Genomic DNA, 26,048 nt, shown 5'->3' on the forward strand with positions numbered 1-26,048 from the left:
GCGGGCGCTTCGCAACCCAGCGCTCAACCGCTGCGCCACCAAGGAGGCCCTCCAATTTACTTTGACATATAAGTAGTGATGGTGAGTCCCAGGGCAAGTCAGTGGGGCTCACTCTTATCACTAACTTTTCTTCTAAGAAGAAATGATAAATCATTAGAATAGCAAAGATCATCCATTTGAAAATGACATATCCCAAATGATTGTCCTTAAATATATGATGTTCAAAAATACTCCAATCGAATCACGGTGCCCTGACAATAAGTAGGGGGAAGAATTAGAATCTGATTGTAAATGAGAAATCATGCGTCGTAAAAGCAGGAAAACATTAGCCATGGGTAGGAACTTCATGATAGCTACAAAATAGGTACAGAAAGAGGGAAAACTGGCTGTGACAGTTAGCATATTGTTTAGACAGGATGTTCTGGCTTAGAAATCTCTTTGCCATCCATCAGTTATGCAAGGCATGAATCCCTTCCTCCCTGCCTCTGACACCCCACTAGATATGGTCACAGCTCAGTTTCTCAAATTCTATTACGCTCACTACCTCCATCACCCTAGTCCAAACTATCATTTTCCTTCTGATCTAAAGGTCTCTTAATTTTTAGTCTACCTATGATTAAATGAGTATCCTACATCAAATGAGTCTAAAACTAAAGAATTTTATTATAAAATGGCGCTAAATTTATCTATGGTGAAAGAACCTCATATTGTTAGGGGGAAAGGATGTCCTGAGCTAATTCCATGCAGGCTTTGTGGACTCCACCCCCACTCCAGACCAAAGCCATCAAGACATTGGGAAAGACAAATCCCATCACCACCAAAGGGAAGGTGGCTGGGACCTGAGGGTGGAGTTAAACAGCCAGGGTTGGTGTAAAAACCAAACACGTGGGCTTGGTGGGGGGGGGGGGGCTCGCTCTCTTGGTCACCTCCTGGCTTCACGGCTCCTGGCTTGCAGCCAGCTCTCAGAATGCCATTTGGGATTCCAGATTGGCGGATCGGGTAGGATGCATTTAAAACTTTGTCTCCCACTTTTCTCCGAGTTGTACATTTACTCATTTGCCCTTCCCTTGTAAATAAACCTTTTATTAACCTTTCTTGTGTGCCTGCAGTAGAGTATTGATAAGTCTTTTTAAGCGCGCAGGTGAGGACTCACAGTCAGGCAACCCATTTTGTATCAGGGCTGCCCTATAACAATATCACTATTTAAAATGATCCTAACCCATGTTTAATGCAATATTTATTAAACATACATGTCAGTACTAGATTACCTACAAAAGCAATACTGTTCTTGGGGGGAAAGAGACACAGGTAGAGGGAGCCAATTGTGACAATGTAGTGGCACTAGAGCTTTGGTGGTGGGTGAGTGAAGCATGTACACATAGTGAGGCATAAAATTACTCCCCAAATTATATAGTTTTGTAAAAAAAAAAAAAAAAGGTAAATCAACAAATTGGATTTTTAAAATAAGCAGCTAACTAGGAAAATCCCAGTTTTACCAGAGGAAATCTAGACAGTGTGTTCCAAGATGCCAGATGTATTGTCTACAGTCAGGGGGAAAGCAATAAAAAGATACATCTGGGGCTATTAGTTGCCAAGATTTCTCAACAGCAGTGATCAATGGACCAGTCAAAATGGAAGCATAACACTGTCAAACAGAGGGCAGAAGCAGAATACTGAGGAGTAAATTCCAATTTTAAAGTCACCAACGGTGACTTTTTTCAAGAAGCAAGGATGAAGAATAAATATTTCTTCCTTAGATAGGGGCCATGTTCAATAGGACATACCATGCCAGTTGGAGAAAATAACTATCTGTCCAGTTCATTGTTTCCTACTTAATAAATTGACCTGTGCAATAATCACAACCCAGGTTCTCCCATAAATCTTACTGCTATCCTATGAAATGACCACAACCTTAATGCAGATCTAGAGGAGTTTACCTAATGTCTCCTCGTCTACACAAGTGGCAAGTTCACATACTAATCAAGCTTCTCCTTGCCTGTGTTCTTGGCCTTGTTCCTTGCATTTCCCCTCTCTTGTTAGGCATGTGACTTTTAAGAACAAATAATTTCTGGCAGCAGCCCTTTGGCCCACCTGTGACTACGCAGGTGTTTCTTTCCACAAACCTGTCCCTTTCTGCCCACCTGCACAGGCAAGTGTCCTTTACTCTTTCCCCCCTTTTTATAAGAAACCTGCCCTTTTGAATATAAAACAAAACAAAACATATCATTTCTCCCAGGATTCCTCGTCTAACTTTCCCTTGAGTCATAGTCCCAGAGTGCCAGTAGCTGATTTCCTGGAGTGGGATGGGGTAGAACATCCAGGCGTGGCTGACTCCCAAAGAAGGCAGCAGGTTGAGCGGGCACCTACCCGCCGAGGGACGTCACAGCCCGGACGGCGACGACCAAAAATCCCCATCCCGACTACGGACTTCCGTGAAGAACCACTTCCGGCGGCGGCGGAAGCTGGCCGGGGCCATTTGAGCAGCGGGCTGGTTTAGCCACAGCCCTCCCGGCGGGAAGGAGATGAGCGCTGAGCCTTAGAAGCCAGACCCGCAGCCTTTAGGTAGGAGCTGAATGAGCGGGGCCCCGCGTCCGGGTCGGCCCGGTAGGCGTATAGTTTTTGGTCTTAACCGGCAGTAGCTAAGTCATAAACATTGCACTTCGGAAGTCTTTCCATGATGCATTTAACCCCGGCATGACGCCACTTACGGCACAACGAAAAGGTTTTCAAACCGAAGCGACCCACTGATTTCTGTGTCCGCGCCCTGCGGCGGGGGCAGGCGCCCACCGCCCAGCCTCCCGTGTGCCCACGGTTTTCTCGGCTCGGGTTCGAAGTGAAACCGTTCCAAATTCGTGATTTTTCTACAATGACTTCTTTTTTACCCTTCAGATAATTTCCAAAGTTTCCGCCTCTTACCCTTATGTTTCCACCGATGCAACTACACATTTCCAGCATCCTTTTTCAGATTTCATGACAACACTATCTTAAAGACGAAAGAACATCGAATGGAGAGTCAGAAAGCCTGAGTTCTAGTCCTGACTGCCAGTAACTAGCGGTATGACATTTCAGACGTTTTTTTTTTTTGACCTCTGTCGACTAGTTTCCTTCTCGGTAAAATGAGAGGCTTGGAATAACTAACAAGCTTCCTGGAATTTTGCGGGGAGTACACCTGAAAGGAGAAAGCATGCATTGTACAAAAAAAGGAAGAACGATGTAAAATATATATAAAATAAAATTAAAAAAACATTACTTTGTAATACTTTAAAGACAGTGGACTCTAAGAAAGGAACTTCGGCTTATTAAAGTTGAGTAAAAACATCAAGCACATTACCTGGAATATGGTGCTCTAGAAATGTTTGTTGAGGAAGAAACATGAATTCCTTGTATTATTTTAGTTGTTCCATTAAAAGCTGAAAAGCAAAGTTGTAGGACTACAGTCCTGAGAGCAAAGAAAATAAAAGACCCAGGAAGAAAAGAAATATACCACTGGGTTCTGAATTCTATTACTGAGGTCTGTTGCAGTTTTCTCTCAATAAGTTCCTTTCATTCCAAGAATAATATTCAAAAGGCATTATTTTAACAATTGTGTATTGGGTGCTTTCTTCCCACTCTTAAAGCATTGAGGTCTGGGGGAAACCTGTGCAGAGGGAAAAATGTTGAGGAAAGAACAATTCCAGGTAAAGAGCACATATGCAAAAGTTCAAAAACTTGGAAGGTAGGAGTGAGGGGGAAATAATACTAAAAGGAAAAGTGAGGAAGGATAGATGAGTGCTTACATAGCATGTTTTGAGGTTGTATGTTAAATGGGATATTAGGAGGCTGCTTGAGGGTGAAAGGAGCAAAGGTGGTAAGTTCAAATTTGCATTTTAGGAAAATCACCGTAGTTGTGACTTGTGATTTGGTTAGCTGATGTTTCAAGAGGAGAAATAGAGCAACTTATAAGTTTGACATTGTATTTCAGTTCTAACATAGTGGGAACATTAGTAGTAACCGTAGCTTAAATCTAGAGACTACTTAGTGTGAAATTCTATTTCTCTGATTAGACTATGAACTCCTTCAAGGCAGGAACATAGTTTTACTCATTGTTCTAACTTTAACACTTTTTTTTGCACGTTGTAGATAGCCTATTAATATTTATTTATTTCAATATTAACCAAAATATTATTTTAAAACCTTTTTCTCTAGGAGAAATATGAACCAGAAGATACTAAAGTTGGAGAACTTGCTTCGATTTCACACTGTCTGTAGGCACCTTCACAGCTCTGCTCAAAGAAGAATGTTAGCACACCAGAGGCATGTGCTTTCACCTGCTTACCGAGTGCGGCAGGCTCAGCTGTATGCCTGGCCCTGGCAAACATACACACTCATCAGGACTGCTTTATTTCAGTATAGGCTTCTAGTAACAAAGAAGGTAGTTATAGATTTCTATCAGTTACTGTGTTATCTGGTCTGAGATGAAAATGCCTGGAACCATAAGTAGAAATCTATTTTTAGTATTTTGTCACTTATAAGATCTATATTCCTAATACTACGCTACAGCACAGTGCTAATCTTTGTAAAGAAGATAAGGTCTAGTTAGTTGTTTATCAATGCTGATTAATTTTATTACTTAGAAATCAGTGAGTAACAGTCAATTGAGGATACAGAATTTAAAATTTTAAGGTTTAACTACTTATGGCAGTGTTAGTTGCAATTAGGAGGCATGGTTATGATAGATATTCCAGAATAAATCTAAATTTAAAACTTAAAGTTTTTTCTTACTTTTTTATGTATTCTGAAATTTTATTAGGAAGAAAGGTCACGAAAATCTCAATTATCTTCAACAAAATCTAAAAAGGAAGTAGAGGTGTGGATTGGAATGACTGTTGAGGATCTGGCCAGAGCAATGGAAAAAGACATAGGTAAGATAAATAATTTTGTAAGGAAAAATATGGGAACAAAAAATACCGGGCATTTTATTTGCAATGAGACTAGGGCATTCAAGGGTGAAAATCAGGCTGACAACTTATAAAGGTGTTCTATTATGGTTCACTTGAAATAATAAACCCTGACTAGTTTTGTGGCTCTTTGCCTAATAATATTTTCAGAGATTTTATTAATGAAAGAAAAAATTTCATCTGAACTAATCTTTTTTCTCAGAAATTTTATGGGTTATTAGAATAAGTGCAAAGAGTACTTTTCAACTGAGTCATATTTATACTCATTTATTTTGCCTTTGTTTTTCTATAATTTTCTGATTTCTTTTTTCACTCATTTTGACAGTATCTGTAGTGCCAGCTGCAAAAATATTTGTAGTAATAACTACTTTTAATGATAACTTTTTTTAAAGCTTTATTTATTTATGCATACAAGAACTGGGGTACAGGCCAGAGGTATAGGGGTGAGAGAAGCCACCAGAGTCAGACTGGGAATAGATCAGGCAGATAGACTGAAATACACTGCTGAGGGGAGCAGCAGGTGAGCCCAGAGAGGTCTGCTGCACCATGTGGGTAGCTCCCTGGCCGGGGATCGAACTCATGCTGCAGTGGCTGCAGACAGCTTCATAGGTTGCCTCCCAACCCCTTGCACCACCAGGGAGGTCCTTAAAGACAACTTTTAATGATAGTATTAATATTTATAAATGTATATCATAATTGTCTTTTTTATTTCTTTACTGTACCGTTGATATATTTTTTGCCAATTTAGGATTGTTGAAGCAAAATTTGAATTTTCAATATAAATTGACATTAAAATTCAGTAATAAATAAGCTGTTATAGCAAAATAAAGTGACATGAAACAGATATTTGGAAAAAGATAATATTAACTCAATTTATTAAGATGTTACTATGTACTAATACTTCATAGTTACACTAAGTCATCACTTAACATCCTTATAGGTTCTTAGAAACTGTGACTTTAAGGAAAGTGAAGTATAATGGAACCAGGTCCTTGATAATGTCATAGCTTCAATGTCAGCTGGGATTCTTTTTTTCCTATTAACCTATAATGAAATGTTATTTGAGTACTTATATTAATCATATATTTCTCATTATAGTTGAAGTAGGTATGATAATTTTCCTCACTTAGGTTGAGAAACTAAAACATAAAAAAAATGAATAATTGCCCTTGATTTCACAGCTAGTATGTGAACCCAGGATTTGAACCCAATTAGCATGGCTCCAAGAGCACATGCGCTTACCCACAGCCCAATTACCTCTCAAGAATTATTATTTTGTAAATTATAGAAGAACTAGAATTTTTTTAAGATGTATTTTATATATTTATACATACAAGACCTGGGGTATAGGCCAGAGGTGCAGGCAGGGCCAGAGGATTCACCAGAGACACAGTGGGGAGCAGAACAGGCAGAAGTACTGAAATAAACTGCTGAGGGGAGCAGTGGGCAAATCAGGAGAGATCTGCTGCACCATGTGGGTAGCTCCCTGGCCAGGGATCCAACTTGTGCTGCAGTGGCTGCAAATAGCTTCATAGTGCTGTGTCTTAACCCCTTGCGCCACCAGGGAGGCCCCCACTTTCTCATTCTTAAAATGTGTGTTCTCCGTTATTATGTGATAGGACTGACTTGTATCAATTTAGCCAGTTGAACTTATAAAGAATTATGTGAACTGGTTATTTAATGCAACCATTAAAAAATATCACAAACAGTGGTAATACAGATCAAAACTCTTCACTTCCTAATGATTTTACTGTGTTTAAATAATAAGTAATTATGTATGTCCTTGAGATTATTTATACGTATTATACCTATATGTGTTTAGTGACTTCTTAATGGTTGCTTGAAATCAGCTCTGGTGGGAATACTTGTACCATGGAAGTTGATTGACAGTATATAAATCAGATTTTTGGGGGGAGAGACTTGTGAGTAAACATTTATCAGCATACTACAGAATAGAATCTTTCTTTTTTTTTTTTTTTTTTGGTGGGACCCTCGCTGTGGCCAGGGATCGAACTGGCGCTGCAGAGGCTGCGGGCAGCCTCTCAACCCTGCACTCAACCACTGCGCCACCAGGGGAGGCCCCAGAAAAGAATGTTCTTTTAATGTTTGATTACCTGATGATGGCTTTTACTTATATGTCTCTTGAAATATAAATTATAGGGTAGTTCAAAGTCTAGAAACAAAAGTACTTATTTCACTATCACAAATACATTTGTTATTCACAGGGAAAAATGACTGAAGTAAAAACAGCATATTAAATAAAATGAAAAAAAGAATTGCACATGAATATTTTTCTTGTGTTTCAAGACTTTTGGATACTCTAAAAAGATAAACACAAATTAATTGTGCTTGCATGTATTCTGAGATATTCTTTGTGTGTGTGTGTATACTGTTGTCCTCATTATTTGGAAGTTCCATATTGGCAAATTCACATATTCTCTAAAATGTATTGTAACCCCAAAACCAATATAGTCACTTCCAGACATCAGAAAGTCATGAAAATTTTGAGTTGCACATATTCCTAACTAAGATTGAACAAGGCAACACTTGTCCTTGTATTTTTTTTTTTTTTGGTTTATTTAGTGTCACATTTTTTTGTTTTGCGTTTTTGCTATTTAAAATGACTCTTTAGGGCCTCCCCGGTGGCGCAGCGGTTGAGCGCTGGATTGTGAAGCTGCCTGCAGCCTCTGCAGACGGTTCGATCCCCGGCTGCTCCCCGGCCACCAGCGAGGGTCCCACATGGCGCGCAGACCTCTCCTGCCGCCCTCTGCTCCCCTCAGCAGTGTACTTCAGTCCTTCTGCCTGATCTGCTCCCCGCTCTGGCTCTGGTGAATTCTCTCACCCTCCCGCGCTTCTGACTGTACCCAGTGCATGTATAAACCAAACAAACAAACAAATAATAAATAAATAAATAAATAAATAAGACATGCCTCTAGAAAATTAAAAAAAAATATATTAAAATGACTCTTTAACATAGCTACTTAGTATTACCAGCTGTAAAAAGGATATAATATGCCTGACAGAGAAAAAACATGTGTTAGATACGCTTTGTTCAAGCATTAGTTATACTGCTATTGGCTGTGAGTTTAAGTTAGTGAATCAAAAGGCTTTTTAAAAGACGCACAGAAAATAAGGTGTAAATTTATCAATTGATAAAATGTGGCCAAAAACAGAAGGAACTTACTTTGCATTTTCCCTCAGAACAGTCATTCAGTATTTGCTAATTCAGTATTCTGAATGAATTTATAGAACATTGCTATAGCAAATAGTGGGAATTGACTATATGTACACAAAATTTGTATGTGCATGACATCAAACTACAAATTACCAAAGAACTAGCCTAGAATAAACTACTCAATACTATGTGTGTACAGTATACAGTTTAGTGTTTTATTGATGTTTCAGAAGGTAAATAAGTATTTAAATATTTCTGAATGTGCAGAAATGTCAGTTGATATAAATGATCATATTTTAAAGATTATTTTCTGTATATATTTCTCTCATTGAATATACTAGTTTAATAGATTTTTCTAATAGAGATCACTTTCTTTAACATTTAATTCATGGCACTAAAAAGTTTTATCTTATCCTAACCAGATTATATATGTGAAGCTTTAATGAATACTAAGGTTGACATAGACTCACTAGAAGCAGACTCACATTTAGATGAAGTCTGGATCAAAGAAGTAATAAAGAAGGCAGGGATGAAGTTAATATGGAGCAAATTAAAAGAGGACAAAGTCAGAGAAAATAAAGATGCTGTAAAAAGGTAAAACTATATCATATATATTGGGGGTGGGAGACCACCTAATTTTGTTCACACATTTTAATGGAAAGATTTGCCTTAAAATTTCTTTTACAGTGTAACTGTTGTATGAATATAGGTTATACCTTTCTTCAGTGTGTTTAAAGGATCAGAAAGGATATTTATTATAAAACTGTTAATAGTTTGTGAAGTGTGTATATTGATCCTGAATTTTAAAATTTGGTTCAGTTCTGCTTGTTCTTATGAGAGATGAATTATAGATGGGCAGTCTTGTATATTTTGTCATGTGATTATGCATTCAGAAGGGGAAAATAATTATCTAATAAAAGCTGAATATTGAGTTTTATTGTTAATGGTAGCTCACAGTGACAACTGCAAACCAATTTTCTGGGTATAAAGTGTTTCTGATATTTAAGATACGAAACTCCTTTGCTATTAATTGTAGGCCCCAGGCAGATCCGGCTTTGTTAACCCCAAGGTCCCCTGTTGTTACTATAATGGGGCATGTTGATCATGGGAAAACGACATTACTTGACAAGCTGCGAAAAACTCAAGTGGCAGCAATGGAAGCTGGAGGCATCACTCAGCACATTGGTGCCTTTCTTGGTATGAACACAAATTATCTTACAGTATACTTGGGAACCCTTCTTTTTTTTAAAGTGTTGTAATATGAAATACTCATTCAAAGTTCAATGGAAGGTAAAAAGCTTCAAATATTTTGTTTTCTTGGATTTCTGTTTCCACTAGTCTCTCTGGTTTGATGAAATGTAGAGAATAGGGGTATAAAGGTTATTTTTGTACATTCTATAAGAAGAAATTACAGAAAGAAGAAATTACATTACCTTCCTTATTCTAGCCCCATTCTTAGTTTGGTTTAGTGAACCTGAAATTCTTCAATGCTAGGTTGTAATAATGTTACTAATAATAATTAAATAATTATTTACTGAGCACCTACTCTGTGCCCAACACTGTTCCAAGCACCTTACCTGCTTTATCTTTTTTTATCTTCACAACACCTTTATCAAGTAGATAGTTACTTTTTACAGATGAGGAGGCTGAAGCTTGATCAAGTCGATTAACTTGCTCAAGGTATACGTATACCCAGTAAGCGATAAAGCTAGGATTTAAACCCAACATTATGGGATTTAAATCTCAGCTGCTAACGGTATACTGAATTGCCTTTGTTGCTTAAAGCTTTTGTGCAGCTGATATTTGCTAATGTGGGTGCCTTTACAATTATTGGTGTGTTCTCCAGAATAGATATCCTTTGGTATATTTATGAGTATAGTTATATCCTAGAAATATGAAGAATTTTAATTTGAAATTATTATTTGTAAAGAAAACTGTAAATTTCCCACTTACCACTTTTCATGATGAAATGATGATTATTATTCTGATTAAGATTAATGGAAGAAATAAATTATTTTAGAAAATTATTGTTTGATAATGTTACATATATTCCTTCATATTATAGAACTACATGTTTGAATATTTTGTGTTCTTGGATTTCTGTTTTCACAGTCTCTCTGCCTTCTGGGGAAAAAATAACCTTTCTTGATACTCCGGGACATGCTGCATTCTCAGCAATGAGAGCCAGAGGTGCCCAGGTCACTGACATTGTCATATTGGTTGTAGCTGCAGATGATGGTGTAATGAAACAAACTATAGAATCTATTCAGCATGCAAAAGATGCTCAAGGTACTGTGTGGCTGACTTATATGTTCTAGGAAGGAAGTAACTTTATTTTTAAGGATCTTTTTACAAGTAGCTCATAACAGTCCCAGATTGTTTTATAGAGGAGACTCAAAGATACTAGGTTTGTAATTCTGCAGATATAACTTTTTTTAAGATTTATTTATTTATGCATACAAGTACTGGGGTACAGGCCAGAGGTGCAGGGGGTGAGAGGATTCACCAGAGACAGAGTCGGGAGCAGAACAGGCAGATCTACTGCAATACACTGCTGAGGGGAGCAGCTAGCAAAACAGGAGAGGTCTTGCTGCGCCCTGTGGGTCAACTGCCTGGCCAGGGATCAAACTCGTGCTGCAGCAGCTGCTGATAGCTTCTTAGTGCTGAAACTTAACCCTTGTACCACCAGGGAGGCTCCCTCATTCTTACTCTTATGATTCTACATCCACTGAGAAAATACTGTTGTCTTGAAAAAATGTACTTGATAGAGTGCATCATATTCTCCTAGGTTTGTTTACCAGAAAAAAAAAAAATAGTTGAACATCATTGATCTAGTTCTTTCATGTCATAACATGACAACTACCTCCCAGAGAGAAAGAACCCCCGGCAGCTAGGATTATTTGCAGCATGTCCACATTTGGAATCTGGTCTTTTAGTTTCCAATGTTACTCACTTTCCTTTTAAATTCTCTTATCTGCTTTTTGAAAAAGGGACTAATTATTCTAGGGATTTAAATAAAAACAAAATATGAGGGATAAATCCCTTGCATCATACTTTCTATAGCTGTTCTCCTGGTTCCTGTTAATTTCCAACTTATAAATATGGGATGTACTGTTTCATAATAGTCGGTTGTGGATTGCATAGCTTTTTTTGTTTTTATTTTCAATTTCCATTCCATTGATAATTGAAAAAAATTGAAGAATTGGTGAAACCTGACCAGACAATTACCTCCTAGAATTTTGTGCTATCTCTAATGAGAGGGTGGGTATATATTTAGTAATAACCATTAAAGTATAAAATTAATTGGTTCATTGAGTAAACATTCATTGAGAATGTACTATGTGTCAATCACTAAACTAAATACATGAAAAAACAGTTTCTGTAAATTCTGAAAGATATTTTACAATGATACTTAGTTTCACCCCTGGGTGACATGTTGGGTTTTCACAAAGTGCGCCTGCAAAAAAAGGCAAATAATCTAGTGGTATTAGAATTGAATTTGACTCCTCTGATTTTTTTCTGGAGATTATCTCCAGTGTAGTTGCTGACCTTGCTTTCAGGTTTAGGGTTAGGTGTCCTGCTACCCAAAATACTATTTCATCTTCTTATCTTAGCTGTTTATTTTTAATACATAATCAGCTTATAATTACAAAAAAAGACTTGGACATCTGGCTTCTGGAATCCTTTTTAGAGAGCAAAAAATAGGGTGGGCCTAAAATGGTTTTACAGTAAGTAAACCCAGTAAGTACATCCATTGAGTAAAGAGAAAGTCAGAAAATATTTGTATCTTTCACTGTGGAATTAAAGTTGTCATCATCTACACTCTTAACTCTGTCTCTTTCAGTTCCTATTGTCCTTGCCATAAATAAATGTGACAAAGCTGAGGCTGATCCTGAAAAAGTAAAAAAAGAACTGCTAGCCTATGATGTGGTTTGTGAGGACTATGGAGGTGATGTCCAAGCAGTGCCTGTCTCTGCGCTTACGGTAAATTCAGGCTCCTCAGAGATGAGTATGTTCAGATGTAAATGCTGTTTTGACATACATAATTTCTACTTTTTAGTTCTCTGTGTATGAGGTAATGCTGATGCCACTATCCTGGCTTGGCAGACTAGAAATTAGGTCCAGTCTTCAAACCAGGGTTATATAGCCAACTAGTGGGTAATTGGGCCTAAACCTTATGCATACAAGAGCTGGGGTGTAGGCCAGTCGTGTGGTGGGGAGGAGGGAAGGGTGGAAGAGTATTCACCAGAGACAGAGTGGGGAGCAGAACAGCAGATCTAGAGAAATATACTGCTGAGGGGAGCCGCATACGAGACAGGAGAGATCTGCTGCGCCATGTGGGTCATCTCCCTGGCTGGGGATCGAACTTGTGCTTTAGTGGCTGCCAATAGTTTCATAGTGCTGAGACTTAACCCCTTGCGCCACCAGGGAAGCCCCTGTAATGCTTTTCTTATGAGATAGAATGAAAGAGAAAATCCTGAATGATATGTAGATATGGTAATAGACAGCTTTAAGCAGAAGGGAAATTTAATTGTAAGTAAAAAATCCTTATATTTTATGCCATTTATAGAAAAAAATTATAGAATGTGTCTTAAGGCATTTGAGAGAGATTTAAACAAAAATTTCACTAATACAAAGAGTCATTTGGGTTCAATTTGTTATTGAGTAAATCAATATTTCTATAATTAAATTGCTATAAATTTTATGATGTAAATTACCAATTTTTTTCTGTTTAAAAAACGCAAGCTCAGTAAGTTTCCTTTTTTTAGCCATCCTTTTTTTTTTTTAAAGATTTATTTATTTATACAAGAACCGGGGTATAGTCAGAAGCGTGGGAGGGTGAGAGAATTCACCAGAGCCAGAGCAGGGAACAGAACAGGCAGACTGACGAAGTACACTGCTGAGGGGAGCAGTGGGCACAGCAGCAGAGGACTGCGCACCATGTGGGACCCTCGCCAGTGGTCGGGGATCGAACCGGCGCTGCTGAGGCTGCGGGCAGCTTCGCAGCCCAGCGCTCAACCACTGCGCCACCAGGGGAGGCCTATTTTTTAGCCATTCTTACCATATTCCATTGTTTTCTCAAAATACGGAATTTTTTCCAACTAGTCATTGAAGCGATGGTATTATATGTGTTTACTGCCTCCAATTAAGTCTCATTTTATCTTTTCTTAAATTTGTTATTTCCAAGATGCTTAGAAATCATGCCTCTTTATTTGTGAAGCCATGCTTCTTTTTCTGTGAAACTTGTAAAATGCCCTCTTAATCTTCTATTATGCATTGATTATACTCTGAAAGCAATATTAAAGGTTAAATATTAAAACATTTGAAGATGGGACCACCTTTTCTACTCAGATACCATCAAATGAATAGTAAATAGGAAACTGTTTAGGCAAATTTGGAGGCATGGCAGAGAATATAGGAACCTGGGAGAGTGGCAAGAAAAGATGAGACCTTTTCCAAAGTAGAGGTAAATGACTACTTCATGCAAAGAGACAAAACCAACTCTGCATTTCTGAGCAGCATTTTGTAAATTGGAATAAATAGTAGACCTAAGAAGAAGGGTAGGTAAAGTAGCAGTTTTGTTTACAGTAGTCTTTGTTATTGTAAACTCTGTAACAAATGTGAGGAGTTTCTTAGCTGACAGTGGAATGGAAAAATCCCTTGCCTATCAGTTCTGGTTCTGTCATCAGCTATGTCACTGGAGCCCGAGGAAGCATAATAAATATATCCTTTGAGGTGAAGGAATCGTCTAGTCTAGATCCTTCATTTTGTGGTTGAGGAATGCAGATCCAGAGCAGTGAAGTGATTATGCATAGTTGCATGCTTAGGTAGTTAAGAGTATGGCTTAGCACCTAGGCATAGTCAGTGCTTTTTCTCCTCATTTATCTGAGAGTAAGTAATGCTTAATTTACTTATTTTACTGGATTCTTGAATGGCTCAAATGAAATAATAGATGTGAAAGCTTTTTCAATGGCTTAGAACTTCAAATGTAAAGTGGCATTGTGAAAAAAGTGAAAGAAAGAAAACATAGTTGTAGAGACAGATGCAAGGAAGGAGAATAAATGAAGCATGTGTTTGTCAAAAGGGTATTAACAGGAACCACTAGTAGCCATCCTTTAAAAAAAAGAAAGTACCCATTCTTCCTGGTAAGATCTGTCCTTGGATCAAGTTTTCTCCCTTCCTCCTTCCCTCTCTCCTTCCTTCTTTCCCTCCCTCCCTCCTTTTTCCTTCTCTCCCAGAGAAAAATATAATGCTACTGTCAAGGATTAATAGGCTTTCTCATTCTGGTATTTACAAAGAAAGTAATATTTATTAATGTATATTTTTCTTGTTGTTAAAGGGTGATAATCTGATGGCTTTGGCAGAGGCAATAATTGCTCTTGCAGAAATGTTAGAACTGAAAGCAGATCCCACTGGTCCAGTGGAAGGAACAGTAATAGAATCTTTCACAGACAAAGGAAGAGGGTAGGACTATTAAAATGTCTGCTTTTTAATAATTTTGTTCCATGTTTTTATGAGTTCATTATATAACAGTGTGTTATTTTGATTGCTTGTCTTTTTTGAAAAAAATGATTTATTTATTTATGCATACAAGAACTGGGGTGTTGGCCAGAGGTATGGTGGGATGAGAGGATTCAGCAGAGACAGAGTGGGGTGCGGAACAGGTGGATCTACTGAAATACACTGCTGAGGGGAGCAGTGGGCAAGACAGGAGAGGTCTGTTGCAACATGTGGGTTAGCTCCTTGGCTGGGGATCGAACTCATGCTGCAGTGGCTAGTGATAGCTTGATAGTGATGCGTCTTTAACCTCTGTGCCACCAGGGAGGCCCTGATTGCATGTTATTTTTAGCCCATGAATGATATTTGCATGAGCACACAGAACACAAAAATACAATTATTACCTGTAGCCTATACCAACTGCCTGTATACATTTAGTAGTCAGATGGCTTAAGTAGTTGAAATTGTTTATTTGCCCCACTGACTTAGTTGAATTAGTAAAATTCTCATAGACTAACATAAATTGGAATGAAATAGCAGTTATTGCACTGAGAAAATTCTGAATTCATACTCATTAATATATAAGAAGGTCTTTGAAATAGTGTTCTCTTCTTTCATTTTCTTCCTTTTCAGCATAAGAGGTCTTCTCACTGCTTAGCAAAGTTAGTTATGGAAAGGGGATTAAGATTTTGTCAGAACACTAAGTTCTCTGAAACTTCCACTACCATAAACTTACAAGAAATGTTTTTTTGTTTTATTGGGATAAAAGGTATATAATATTAAAGTTACCACTTAACCATTTTTAAGTGTACAGTCTGGTAATAGCATTATGGGTATTCAGATTGTTATGCAACAGACCCCTAGGACTTTTTCATCTTGCAAAACAAATGTTAGTGGGTTGCCCGCCCCCCCCATCCCCCAGAATGTCTTTCTATTTTCTGTTTCTATGATTTTTGACTACTTTAGATACTTTATATGAGTGAAATTGTGCAGTAGTTGCCATTTTTGATTATTTCACTTAGCATGATGTTTTAGAGGTTCATCCATATTGTAGCACGTGACAGAATTTCCTTTTTAAATCTTGCATAGTAGTATATTACATGTATGCTACATTTTCTTTATCCATTCTTTCCTTAATGGACATTTGGATTGCTTTCAACTTTTGGCTAGCGTTAAAAAGTGTTTTTATACTATGAAAAAATGCTTGAAGTGGTGAAAATAAGCCTGTGTTTTTTTAAATCTCATAAGGATATTTTTGCTCTACTTAAGAAAGTTATATCCTGATTATGACACTAAGAATATATTTTTTAATTTTCATTTTAGGCCTGTCACTACAGCTATAATTCAAAGAGGAACACTGAGAAAAGGTTCTATTCTGATTGCTGGAAAGAGTTGGGCAAAAGTACGATTAATGTTTGATGAAAATGGAAAAGCAATCAGTGAGGCCTGTCCTAGCATGCCAGTGGGAATTGTAGGATGGAAAGACCTCCCTTCTGCAGGAGATGAAATTCTTGAAGTAGAATCTGAGGTATGTCAAATTTAATTTCTATAGATAATACATGTTTCTCAAACTTATAAAATTAGTGGTTTTATATATAAATTAAGTTAGTGGAAGGGAAAGACAAAGCTTCTAACCAAACAGGTATTAGTTTCTATTTAGCTAATGACCATTTTTCCCTATAAAGCCAAGAGCTCGTGAAGTTGTTGACTGGAGGAAGTATGAGCAAGAACAAGAGAAAAATAAAGAGGATCTGAAGAAAATAGAAGAAAAGCGAAAGGAACACCAAGATGCCCATCGGAAGGCCCGTGAGAAGTATGGCACTTTGCACTGGAAGGAGAGGTCATTTTTAAAGTACCAAGAAAAAAAAGAACAAAAACCCTTAAAGCCAAAAGAGAAAGGAGAAAGAGATTTAAATGTACTTCCTATAATTATTAAAGGTGATTTTGAGAAGATTTTACAACTCAGTTTTGGAATATATATATTTCTTCATTCTCACAATTAATTTGGGCCATTAGATTTAAGCCAAAACTATTTTGGTTTTTTTTTTTTTTTTTTTTTTTTTAATAGAGGCATGTTTTATTTATTTATTTATTTGTTTGTTCGTTTGTTTTGTTTATACATGCACTGGGTACAGTCAGAAGCGCGGGAGGGTGAGAGAATTCACCAGAGCCAGAGCGGGGAGCAGAGCAGGCAGAAGGACCGAAGGACACTGCTGAGGGGAGCAGCGGGCGGCAGGAGAGGTCTGCACGCCATGTGGGACCCTCCTCCGGTGGCCGGGGAGCAGCCGGGAATCGAACCGGCGCTGCAGAGGCTGCGGGCAGCTTCGCAACCCAGCGCTCAACCGCTGCGCCACCGGGGAGGCCCCTATTTTGGTATTTTGAGGGAGATTTGGTGGTAAACATTTTCTTGCTGATTATGTTGTAATCATTATACTTGATTCATAATGCTTTAATAGATAGTTTTTTTTAATGCTCATACTAAGTAAAAGTGGTTTTAGTGGAAAATGCCTTTCTTAATGTGGCTTTAAGTAGATTATTATCATCCTTGTGTTTGTTAATGCTTAACTCTTAACACCAGTAATTTTAAACTTTTTCTACATTTAGGTGATGTTGATGGTTCTGTTGAGGCCATTTTGGACATTATGGATACCTATGACGCGTCACATGAATGCGAACTAGAATTAGTACATTTTGGTGTGGGTGATATTAGTGAAAATGATGTTAACCTTGCTGAGACTTTTCATGGTAAGGATTGCATTTCCCATTTTTTAAACTGTGTTTCCTAGAACACACCATGAACCATATGCTTCTTTCTTTTATTGCTTGGCTAGTCACATCTGATATATACCCCACCAGCATCATCCTTCCTGTTGCAGTCAAGTTCCAGCTAGCAACTGAGGCTAAATGGTATGTGCAAAATTGTAGCCATACTTTCAGTTTTCCTTGTTGTATTGCAACCTTGCAGAGCTGTTTCAAGCCCCTGTAATGTTACTTTATTTTTTTTCTTGAAGGTGACATTATTGTCACCTCAATACCTCAACCATTCCCAAGTTAGTTATTTTGTCTTTCATATAAATTTTTGAAAGTTTCTAATACATAACCAGCCTAGTCAGTATTTCATTCATCTTTTACTTTTGGCTGTCTATTTTTGTTCATTGGTAATTTTACAAATCACATCTTTCTCGATTAGAAGCTCCATTTAGCTTTAAATGCCTAGAAAGCAGGTGGGCTGTTTTTAATTAGTTGCACTTAATGACACAAAAAGGGGACTCACAACTGCCACTTTAGCAAAGACCACAATACTAAGTGATGAATGAATCATTTAGGAAGGAGATACACATGACCTGACTTGTTTAGAATTGAACTGAAAAAGTATTTTCATAATGTTGGTTAATTCAAAGCATTTTATTGACACTGACTGGTCTAGGACCATGCTGTAATTTAATGCATAGATAGTATCATGAGGTAGTTCTCTTGATTAAGCTATTTGCATTAATTTTTTTCACTTGTTAAAAGGCAAGAAAGTTTTGCTTTTACTTTATTTCTCCCCAAGGTATTTATAGTTAAATACAATATTTGTTCTTTGGCAAAATGGGTAGGCTCATAGAACTTTCATTTTTTTCTTTTTTTTTTTTGGAGAACAGGAAAGTTGGATTTATAAAATACCTTGCATGGGAGCAGGAGCGAGATGGGAGATAACATCTACACCTTTTTTCATTTCTTAAATAATCCTTGAACTTTACCTATTAAATAATGACTTTTTTTTTTTTTAAAGATTTATTTATTTATGCATACAAGAGCTGGGGTACAGGCCAGAGATGCAGGGGGTGAGAGGATTCACCAGAGACAGAGCAGGGAGCAGAACAGGCAGATGGACTGAAATACACTGCTGAGGGGAGCAGCGGGCGAGACAGGAGAGGTCTGCTGCTCCATGTAGGTTTGCTCCCTGGCGGGGGATTGAACTCAGGTGCAGCAGATAGCTTCATAGTGCTAAGACTTAACCTCTCGGGCCACCAGGGAGGTCCTAAATAGTGACTTTTGAGTTTCTTCTGGCCAACTGAATACCTGAGAGTATACTGTAAAAGTTGTAGACAATAAGATCATAATTTAATAATAAAAATTTTTACTTTAAAAAATGTAATATTTCAGCCCTGATCATTTTTTGTTTTTTTCTTATTTCTCTTTTGTAAAAAATAACTTTGTTTAATATCTAACTCCCTTGTATGTTATAAGCACTTAAAATAACATTTCTTAAATGGGGGATTTAAAATTATGAAGAAATTTTCCTTGTTAAATGAACCATACTAGAATTTAGAGAATTCTTTCATTAATTTGCAAATTTACTAGTTTCCATGGCAAAAAGAATTTCTCATCTTCCATACTTATTTTTAATTTATATAAAAGTAAATAAAAATACTTTTTTAATGTTTAACTTATTTATTTTTTACATTTTTTTAATTTGTATATTCCCCATACAATTGCACCCCCCTTATTTTGACCCCAATCGAAGTAAAAATAATTTAGATTTGAGTTTCTGCTTGAAAACAAATTGTTTAATGGAATATTTGTGCTACTTTTATTGATTCCATTTCTGTTTACCAGGTGTTGTATATGGTTTCAATGTAAACGCAGGCAATGTTATCCAGCAGTCGGCTGCAAAAAAAGGAGTAAAAATTAAACTTCACAAAATCATTTACCGTCTTATTGAAGATTTACAAGAGGAACTGAGCAGCAGATTGCCCAGCTCCATGGAGGAATACCCAGTAGGTGGGTTTTATTGAATGTTACCCATAACCATTAATATCTTAGGTGCTAAAAACCACACTTGAAAGCAAGTTTAAGAGATGTATTTCACTTTTGAAATATATTCATTATTCTAATACATATTCTGTATTTTAGAAAAAATGACTATTATAGATGAGAATTCAGTGTAACTTCATATGTATTATAATAACCTGCTCTTTCTAACACTTTGTGCTAAGGGCCTGATGATACAGAAGCAATTAAGACAAGTTTATATATAAACAAGTGATTATGATACAAAGAGTGGGATGTAAGGTATTAAATTATTAACAATGTCATGGAAGAAGCCATTAATTTTGTCTTAGAGCTAGCAAAGAAATCCACCATGAAAAGAAAACTCATTTTACATTTAAATATTAATCAAAAAATACTCTTTCTAGTATATCCATTATCCAAATTGAAGGCTAAATTATTTATAATGGGCTAAATCCTTTATCTGTTCTTTCATCTTCCCAAGTGCAGATTTTTTTTGTTAACTTTTTATTTTGATCATTATAAATTTCCAGAAAAATTACAAGAAAGGTATAAGGAACTGCCTCCCATATAAATTGCCTATACCCAGTTCCATCACTCACATTTTGTTCCATTTGTCTTTATCCCCCACCAACCACACAACAATTTTTTTTTCTGGGCTATTTTGACATATTGTGTCCATTTGCCACTAAATGCTTGTATTTCCTACTCACAAGGATGGTCTCTTATAAAACCACAGAACAAATACAACTCAGGAATTTTAACATTCATACAGTACTAATCTATATATTCCAGTCCATATTCAATTTTTTTTTAAATTTATTTATGTATGCATACAAGATCTGGGTGTAGGCCAGAGGTATGGCGGGGGGTGATAAGATTCAGAGACAGAGTGGGGAGCAGAACAGGCGTATTGACGGGAATACACTGCTGAGGGGAGCAGACAGGTGAGGTCTGCTGCGCCATGTTGGCCAGTTCCCTGCCTGGGGATTGCATTTGTGCTGCAGCGGGGACAGCTTCATAGTGCTGAGACTTAACCCCTTGCACCACCAGGGAGGCCCTCCATATTCAAATTTTATCCATTGTTTCCCAATAATGCACTTCATTGGTATGTACTTTTACCTTAACTCAGCATAAATTACATTTAGTTCAGTCCTTGTCTTTTGACTTTGACATTTTTGAAGTGTATAGGCCAGTGACTTGTAGAATGTACTTTATTTTTTCTAAAGATTTATTTATTTATGCATACAAGAACTGGGGTACAGGCCAGAGGTGCGGGGGGTGAGAGGATTCACCAGAGACAGAGTGGGGAACAGAACAGGCATATGGACTGAAGTATACTGCTGAGGGGAGCAGTGGGAGAGATGAGAAATCTGCTGTGCGACGTGAGTAGCTTCTCTGGCTGGCTGGGGATCGAACTCGTGCTGCAGTGGCCTTGAATAGCTTCATAGGTTGCATCTTAACCCCTCGTGCCAACAGGGAGGTCCCTGTAGAATGTACTTTAATTTGGATTTGTCTTACACTGAATTTTTGGTCCACAGATTTACTTTACTTTTCTAAATATCATACAGAGATTTTTAGGTTCTTATGCTAAGAGCAGTTTAGAAAACTGGAAGTCACTTGGTTTTCTAGGACTAGCAAAAGTCAAAAAACACACTAGCCCTAGGAAAACTGGTACATACCTTTTCATTATTGGAATTTAATTTTCAGTGAAAAAAATTAAACTGAGTTGCAGAATTAGTACTCTTAAGTGGATATAAATCACCATTGATAGTATTAAAAAATAAATCTAACAACAGATGATCTGTTCAAGAAAATATTTTGAGGGACAAATGAAAACTAGATTTTCATGAGGCAGACAGTAATACTACTAGTCCTATCAACTGTTAGCTCTTCTAGGGCCCTTTAGTCCACCAAAAAATGTAAATTTTTCACCTGCAGAACGTAATTATGTGTATCTGATTCTCATTTGCTATATACTTATATGTTCTTTTTCTTAAAGGTGAGGCCTCTATACTAGCTACCTTCTCTGTAACAGAAGGAAAGAAAAAAGTTCCTGTGGCTGGCTGCAGAGTCCATAAGGGACAGTTAGAAAAACAAAAAAAATTTAAATTAATCCGTAACAGACAAGTAATTTGGAAAGGTAAGCAATATCAAAATCTACTTGTTTCCTATCACCAAAACCTAGTGATCTCATGTAACCATCTGAAATCTCTTATTCACTCCCATTTCCCTATTCAGGCCAGAATTGGTCTTCCTATCAATAGTTCTGATGTCTCCTGTGTCTCCCGAATCTGATTTTGTAAATTGGTCCAAAGATACCTTTCCAGACACATTTCCTACACTTGATGTACTTGTTTACTCCCATCCTGACTTTTTGCCTTCTGCATTTATCCTGATAAATCTCACAGAAGTCCTTAAATACAATTCTGTCCTCAGCAGCTTGTCTACATTCAAAATGGGAGATTTAGTATCTACAAATCTTATTCCCAGCAAACTCTGCTTTTCTTTGACCTTGAATGCATTTCATCCCATCATTTTTAACATTATAGGACTATAAAATCTTAAAAACATTTTAGTGTAATTTTTGACATCAACACATAGTGGGGTACTCACTTGCTGAATTTATCAACCTCATCTTTTTTTAAGGTTCATTAACCTCGCTGAAACACCATAAAGATGATGTTTCAGTCATCAAAACTGGAATGGACTGTGGTCTCAGTTTGGATGAAGAAACGATAGAATTTAAAATAGGAGATGAAATTGTGTGTTATGAAGAAAAGGAAGTTCTAACCAAGACGTCTTGGGATCCAGGATTTTAAAATTGTAAATGACTAGATGTTTTACTTTATTGGGGGTATGAATTTAACAATACTGGTCATAGTGGCTAAATACTCTGTCAAAATGCTGCAGAAATGGTAAACTTAAGGATGCCTTCAACTAGAAATCCCGGCACAAAAAGAACAGTTTGGTAAAGAGAATTGTTATTGGTGTTATCATTGAATGTAATAATCAGTTTAATAAACATCAATTGTATGCTTTAAAAAGTGTTATCAAGAGCAGCAATCCACTCTCTGCAGTGAGCCCCAGAGGCACAATATGGCAAATATTGCCTAGTATTTTCCCCTATCACTATAACACAAGAAGTGTATCACCTTGTGTTAGATTACAAACATTCCATCCTAATCACCCCAGGACACAGAATGTTATTTTGAATTGCTAAATTAAGCACTCTTTATTTCAATCCCTTGTGTATGAAATAATTAACACTAGTTCATACATGTCAGTGATTTCTCAGGGTGGGGTGGTTTATTACTGGCATGAAATGTGTCAACCAGGGATTATGTTCATTTTCCTATGATGCACAGGACAGACCCCATAACAATTATCTGGCTCACAATGTTAAAAAATACAAATTGGCCTATTATCTAGAAAACTGGTGTTAAATCGTCAATTTGATGCTTAAATACAACCCTTCAATTAATGGAATAAAACCCAGCCATTAAATTGTAATGTCATTTATTATGAAGCCATACACAATTACTTGTCTTCTGGTTTGTTGAAACAATAGGTCAGACAACATTTGCCACAATAATGTCTGTCAAAGTGGCTGGCCATAAAAACTCCAGCACCACATTCATCGGATGGGCACTCCCGACGAAGGCGACTGATTTTGCCGTTCTCATCCACCTAAAAAAGTACAAACCTGCTGTTAAGATAATTCTACAACATATTCTAAAGGCTTAGTGACTCAAAATATTTAACTTTTTAAACTATACAATGCTGGTAGCTTTTAGTGCTTATAAACCAGACCATTCCAAAACCTCATAATCTTCTGTTGTAATTACAACAAAAAAGTGTCTGTTTTGGGACATTTTGCTCATTATTGAAAGAACCACGTTGTAAATTAACTAGAATTAAGACCTAATTTCAAAATCAGAACTTTACCATGTGGAGGTTCCTCAGAACACTAAAAATGGATTGACCCGATGGTCGACCCTTTCCACTCCTAGAAATCTACCCCAAAGGACACAAAAACACTAATTCAAAAGGGAATCTGTACTACACTCCTATGTTTATTGCAGCACTATTTACAATAGCCAAAATATGGAAACAACAAAATAGACCACAAAAAGCTGTAGCATATTTACACAACAGAATATTACTCAGCTATCAAGAGAAATTCATGCCACTTGTGGCAACATGGATGGAGCTGGAAGGGTAATCATGCTAGGAAAAGTAAGTATCAGATAGTCTCACTTATGTGGAATATAGAGAAACCAAACAAAAATGTCAAGAAAAAGTCAAAACTAGCAAGCTGACCATAAACCCGAGGTATATAGCAAAAGGGGGGCGGGGGGGTGGGCGGGGTCAAAACAGGGATGGGAAGCCCACAGGCGAATATGGCAATGGTTCACAGGTGATATGGTGGCAGAACCATGTAAGAAAACAATATAAGAAAAAAATTAAAATCCCCACAAAATCAGAGGTTTAGTTCAGAACAGTTAATGTTAACCCCATATGTAAAACTCATTCAAATTGTCAACTGGATGTATCAGACAGATGTCAAATTATGATGTATACCTGAGACCACAATGTTATAAACCAATGTTACAAAAAAAAAAAAATTCAAATATCAAGAACATTTCATGTAAGCCAGGTAATACTGGACAGTTGAGGCAAATTATTCCTTAAGAAAAGCCAAGAAGTCACCGCAAAAATTAAGTTTTCAGTAACAGTTTTCTCCTGATTTAAACTAGCTCACCTTATAATATTTCAGGACAGCCAGCTTAACCTTCTTTCTCTTATGTTTATTTTTCTTGGGAGTGGTGTAAGACTTCTTCTTTCTTTTCTTAGCACCACCACGCAGTCTCAGGACAAGATGAAGAGTGGACTCCTATTAGTGAAAGAGTAAAACAGGCTCTTAAATTCATTTCATCAACACTAGTACTCCATCAAGAACAGACCACCAGCATCAGGCAAAAGTAGTACACAATACCAGAGATAAGAGGAAGGGGGAAGGCAGTGAAACTAGCTGATCTTTTAACTGCTAGATTATCGGAGATTAAATCACATCATGAGGATGCAATCTATAAAATCAGAATGAAAAACTAAAGCAATGTCCCTCAAATGTTAGCATAGATGTCACCCAGAAATCTTGTCACTGTCCCCATTTTTGTGCTTTATGTAAAATTTCCTAAATCTGAAGGGCTGTTCTTTCTTTCCAACAGACCTTCTGAATGTTGTAGTCAGACAAAGTTCGTCCATCTTCCAGTTGTTTGCCAGCAAAGATTAGTCTCTGCTGATCAGGAGGAATTCCTGGTGGAGGGGGGAAAAAAAAAACCTACCTAAATGACAGCAGAACAAGCATATTTACTCAAGGTTTACAAAGCAATAATCTTGAACCATATCTTTATCTGAGTTCCTACTCTAGGCTATGCAGGGACTTACAAGTTTACACTTTTTAACCTCATTTAATTTTAATAAATATCTACTAACGTTAATTATCTTGCAGAAGAAATTAGTGTGGGAACTAAGCAGCTTAACCAAACTCACAACTGGAGTAAAATGGACTTCAGCTTGGTTCCTTGCGCATCATCTTTTGTCACTTCTGTCATTGCAAAAGCATTTCATTTTGTCAACTTGCCTTCCCCTCACCCACCAGAGCAGGTAGGTCTAGTGCCTGCAAGCAGGCTGGAGACGCTAGAATTTTTTTCTTTCAGATCTAGAAATCATTACTTGCCTTCCTTATCCTGGATCTTGGCCTTTACATTTTCGATTGTATCCGAGGGTTCAACCTACGAGTTTTAAAATGCAAACTTAGTAATACACTAAGAAACAAATATACCCATAATTTATCTCGACGGTACTTCGGAACCGAAACCCCGTGAGAGCCGCTCGCTCACTCGGTGGACAAACTCCGGGCTGCTACCGCGAGCACTAGTGTCTCCCCGGCTGGGCGGGCGGCCGGCCCCACGTGCGAGCCTCCCGCCACCGGCGCCTGCTCCTGCCGGGCCCACCCCGGCCTCTGCCCATCGAAAGCCAGTTCCCGGTCCCCGCTCAGGAGACCACCCTAACTCAGCGCCAGGCTTCGGATCCCAGACGCGAGAACGCGGCTACGGCACCCAGCAGGCCGCCCCGCGCCGCCCACGGCCCGCTCAGGCCCGGGCCTCCTCACGCCGCCCGGTCCGCACCTCGAGGGTAATCGTCTTCCCCGTGAGAGTTTTCACGAAAATCTGCATCTTGGTGGCGGGTCCACCTGAGGGTGAGGGAAAGGAGGACACGGGTCAGCCGGGGAACGCGGCAGACCGGGCCCACGGGCGCGGGCGGCGGAGCGGCCCAGGCACGCGCACTCACCACGGCCGGCGCAGCGGAAAGGAAGAGCGCCGGGCGGCGCGCGGGGTCTCCCGCCGGGGCTCCGCCCCTGAGGCGGCCGCGCCAGACGCCTGACGCGCCTCCGCGGCTGCCCAGCCACATGCCGGGCCAGGCGTGAGCTTAGGGCGCCCCGCAGCCTCGCCTTCGGAATGCTCTCGAAAGAGTAGATTCAGACAACTTAGCCCATTTTAAAAGAGTTTCCTCCACACAGCCGACGCGGCGAAGGAGGGTCTTTAAAACAGGGTGACGTAGGGGGAGCCTCGAGGGGGGTGGGAAGAGGAAATGGA

The 26,048-nt window shown here is 38.1% G+C and overlaps 2 protein-coding genes across 3 annotated transcripts; one reads left to right on the forward strand and one right to left on the reverse strand.

Annotated features, from left to right (window-relative positions):
- Positions 1 to 4,189: 4,189 nt before the first annotated feature.
- On the forward strand, positions 4,190 to 22,431 carry MTIF2 (mitochondrial translational initiation factor 2; the record flags this gene model as incomplete). 2 transcript variants are annotated; one of them, XM_084235286.1, is made up of 13 exons in its annotated part: positions 4,190 to 4,411; positions 4,790 to 4,901; positions 8,535 to 8,706; positions 9,149 to 9,309; positions 10,225 to 10,401; positions 11,957 to 12,096; positions 14,453 to 14,577; positions 15,934 to 16,138; positions 16,296 to 16,548; positions 17,215 to 17,355; positions 19,213 to 19,377; positions 21,389 to 21,529; positions 22,036 to 22,431. In XM_084235286.1, 13 exons carry the CDS (start codon positions 4,193 to 4,195, stop codon positions 22,206 to 22,208), a joined length of 2,184 nt encoding a protein of 727 aa, XP_084091412.1. In that variant the 3' UTR covers positions 22,209 to 22,431. The 2 variants fall into 2 exon arrangements, with proteins under 2 accessions (XP_084091412.1, XP_084091411.1); XM_084235285.1 differs by having other exon boundaries at positions 4,193 to 4,411; positions 4,793 to 4,901.
- Positions 22,432 to 22,902: 471 nt separating this feature from the next.
- On the reverse strand, positions 22,903 to 25,628 carry RPS27A (ribosomal protein S27a; the record flags this gene model as incomplete). Its single annotated transcript, XM_084235680.1, has 5 exons — positions 22,903 to 23,076; positions 24,152 to 24,283; positions 24,620 to 24,705; positions 25,130 to 25,184; positions 25,581 to 25,628. The coding sequence occupies 5 exons, from the start codon at positions 25,626 to 25,628 to the stop codon at positions 22,927 to 22,929; spliced, it is 471 nt and encodes a 156-aa protein (XP_084091806.1). The 3' UTR covers positions 22,903 to 22,926.
- Between the last annotated feature and the right edge of the window lie 420 nt (positions 25,629 to 26,048).

This window comes from Talpa europaea, assembly GCF_964194135.1.
Source record: "Talpa europaea genome assembly, chromosome: 6".
In the NCBI taxonomy this organism is placed as follows: domain Eukaryota; kingdom Metazoa; phylum Chordata; class Mammalia; order Eulipotyphla; family Talpidae; genus Talpa; species Talpa europaea.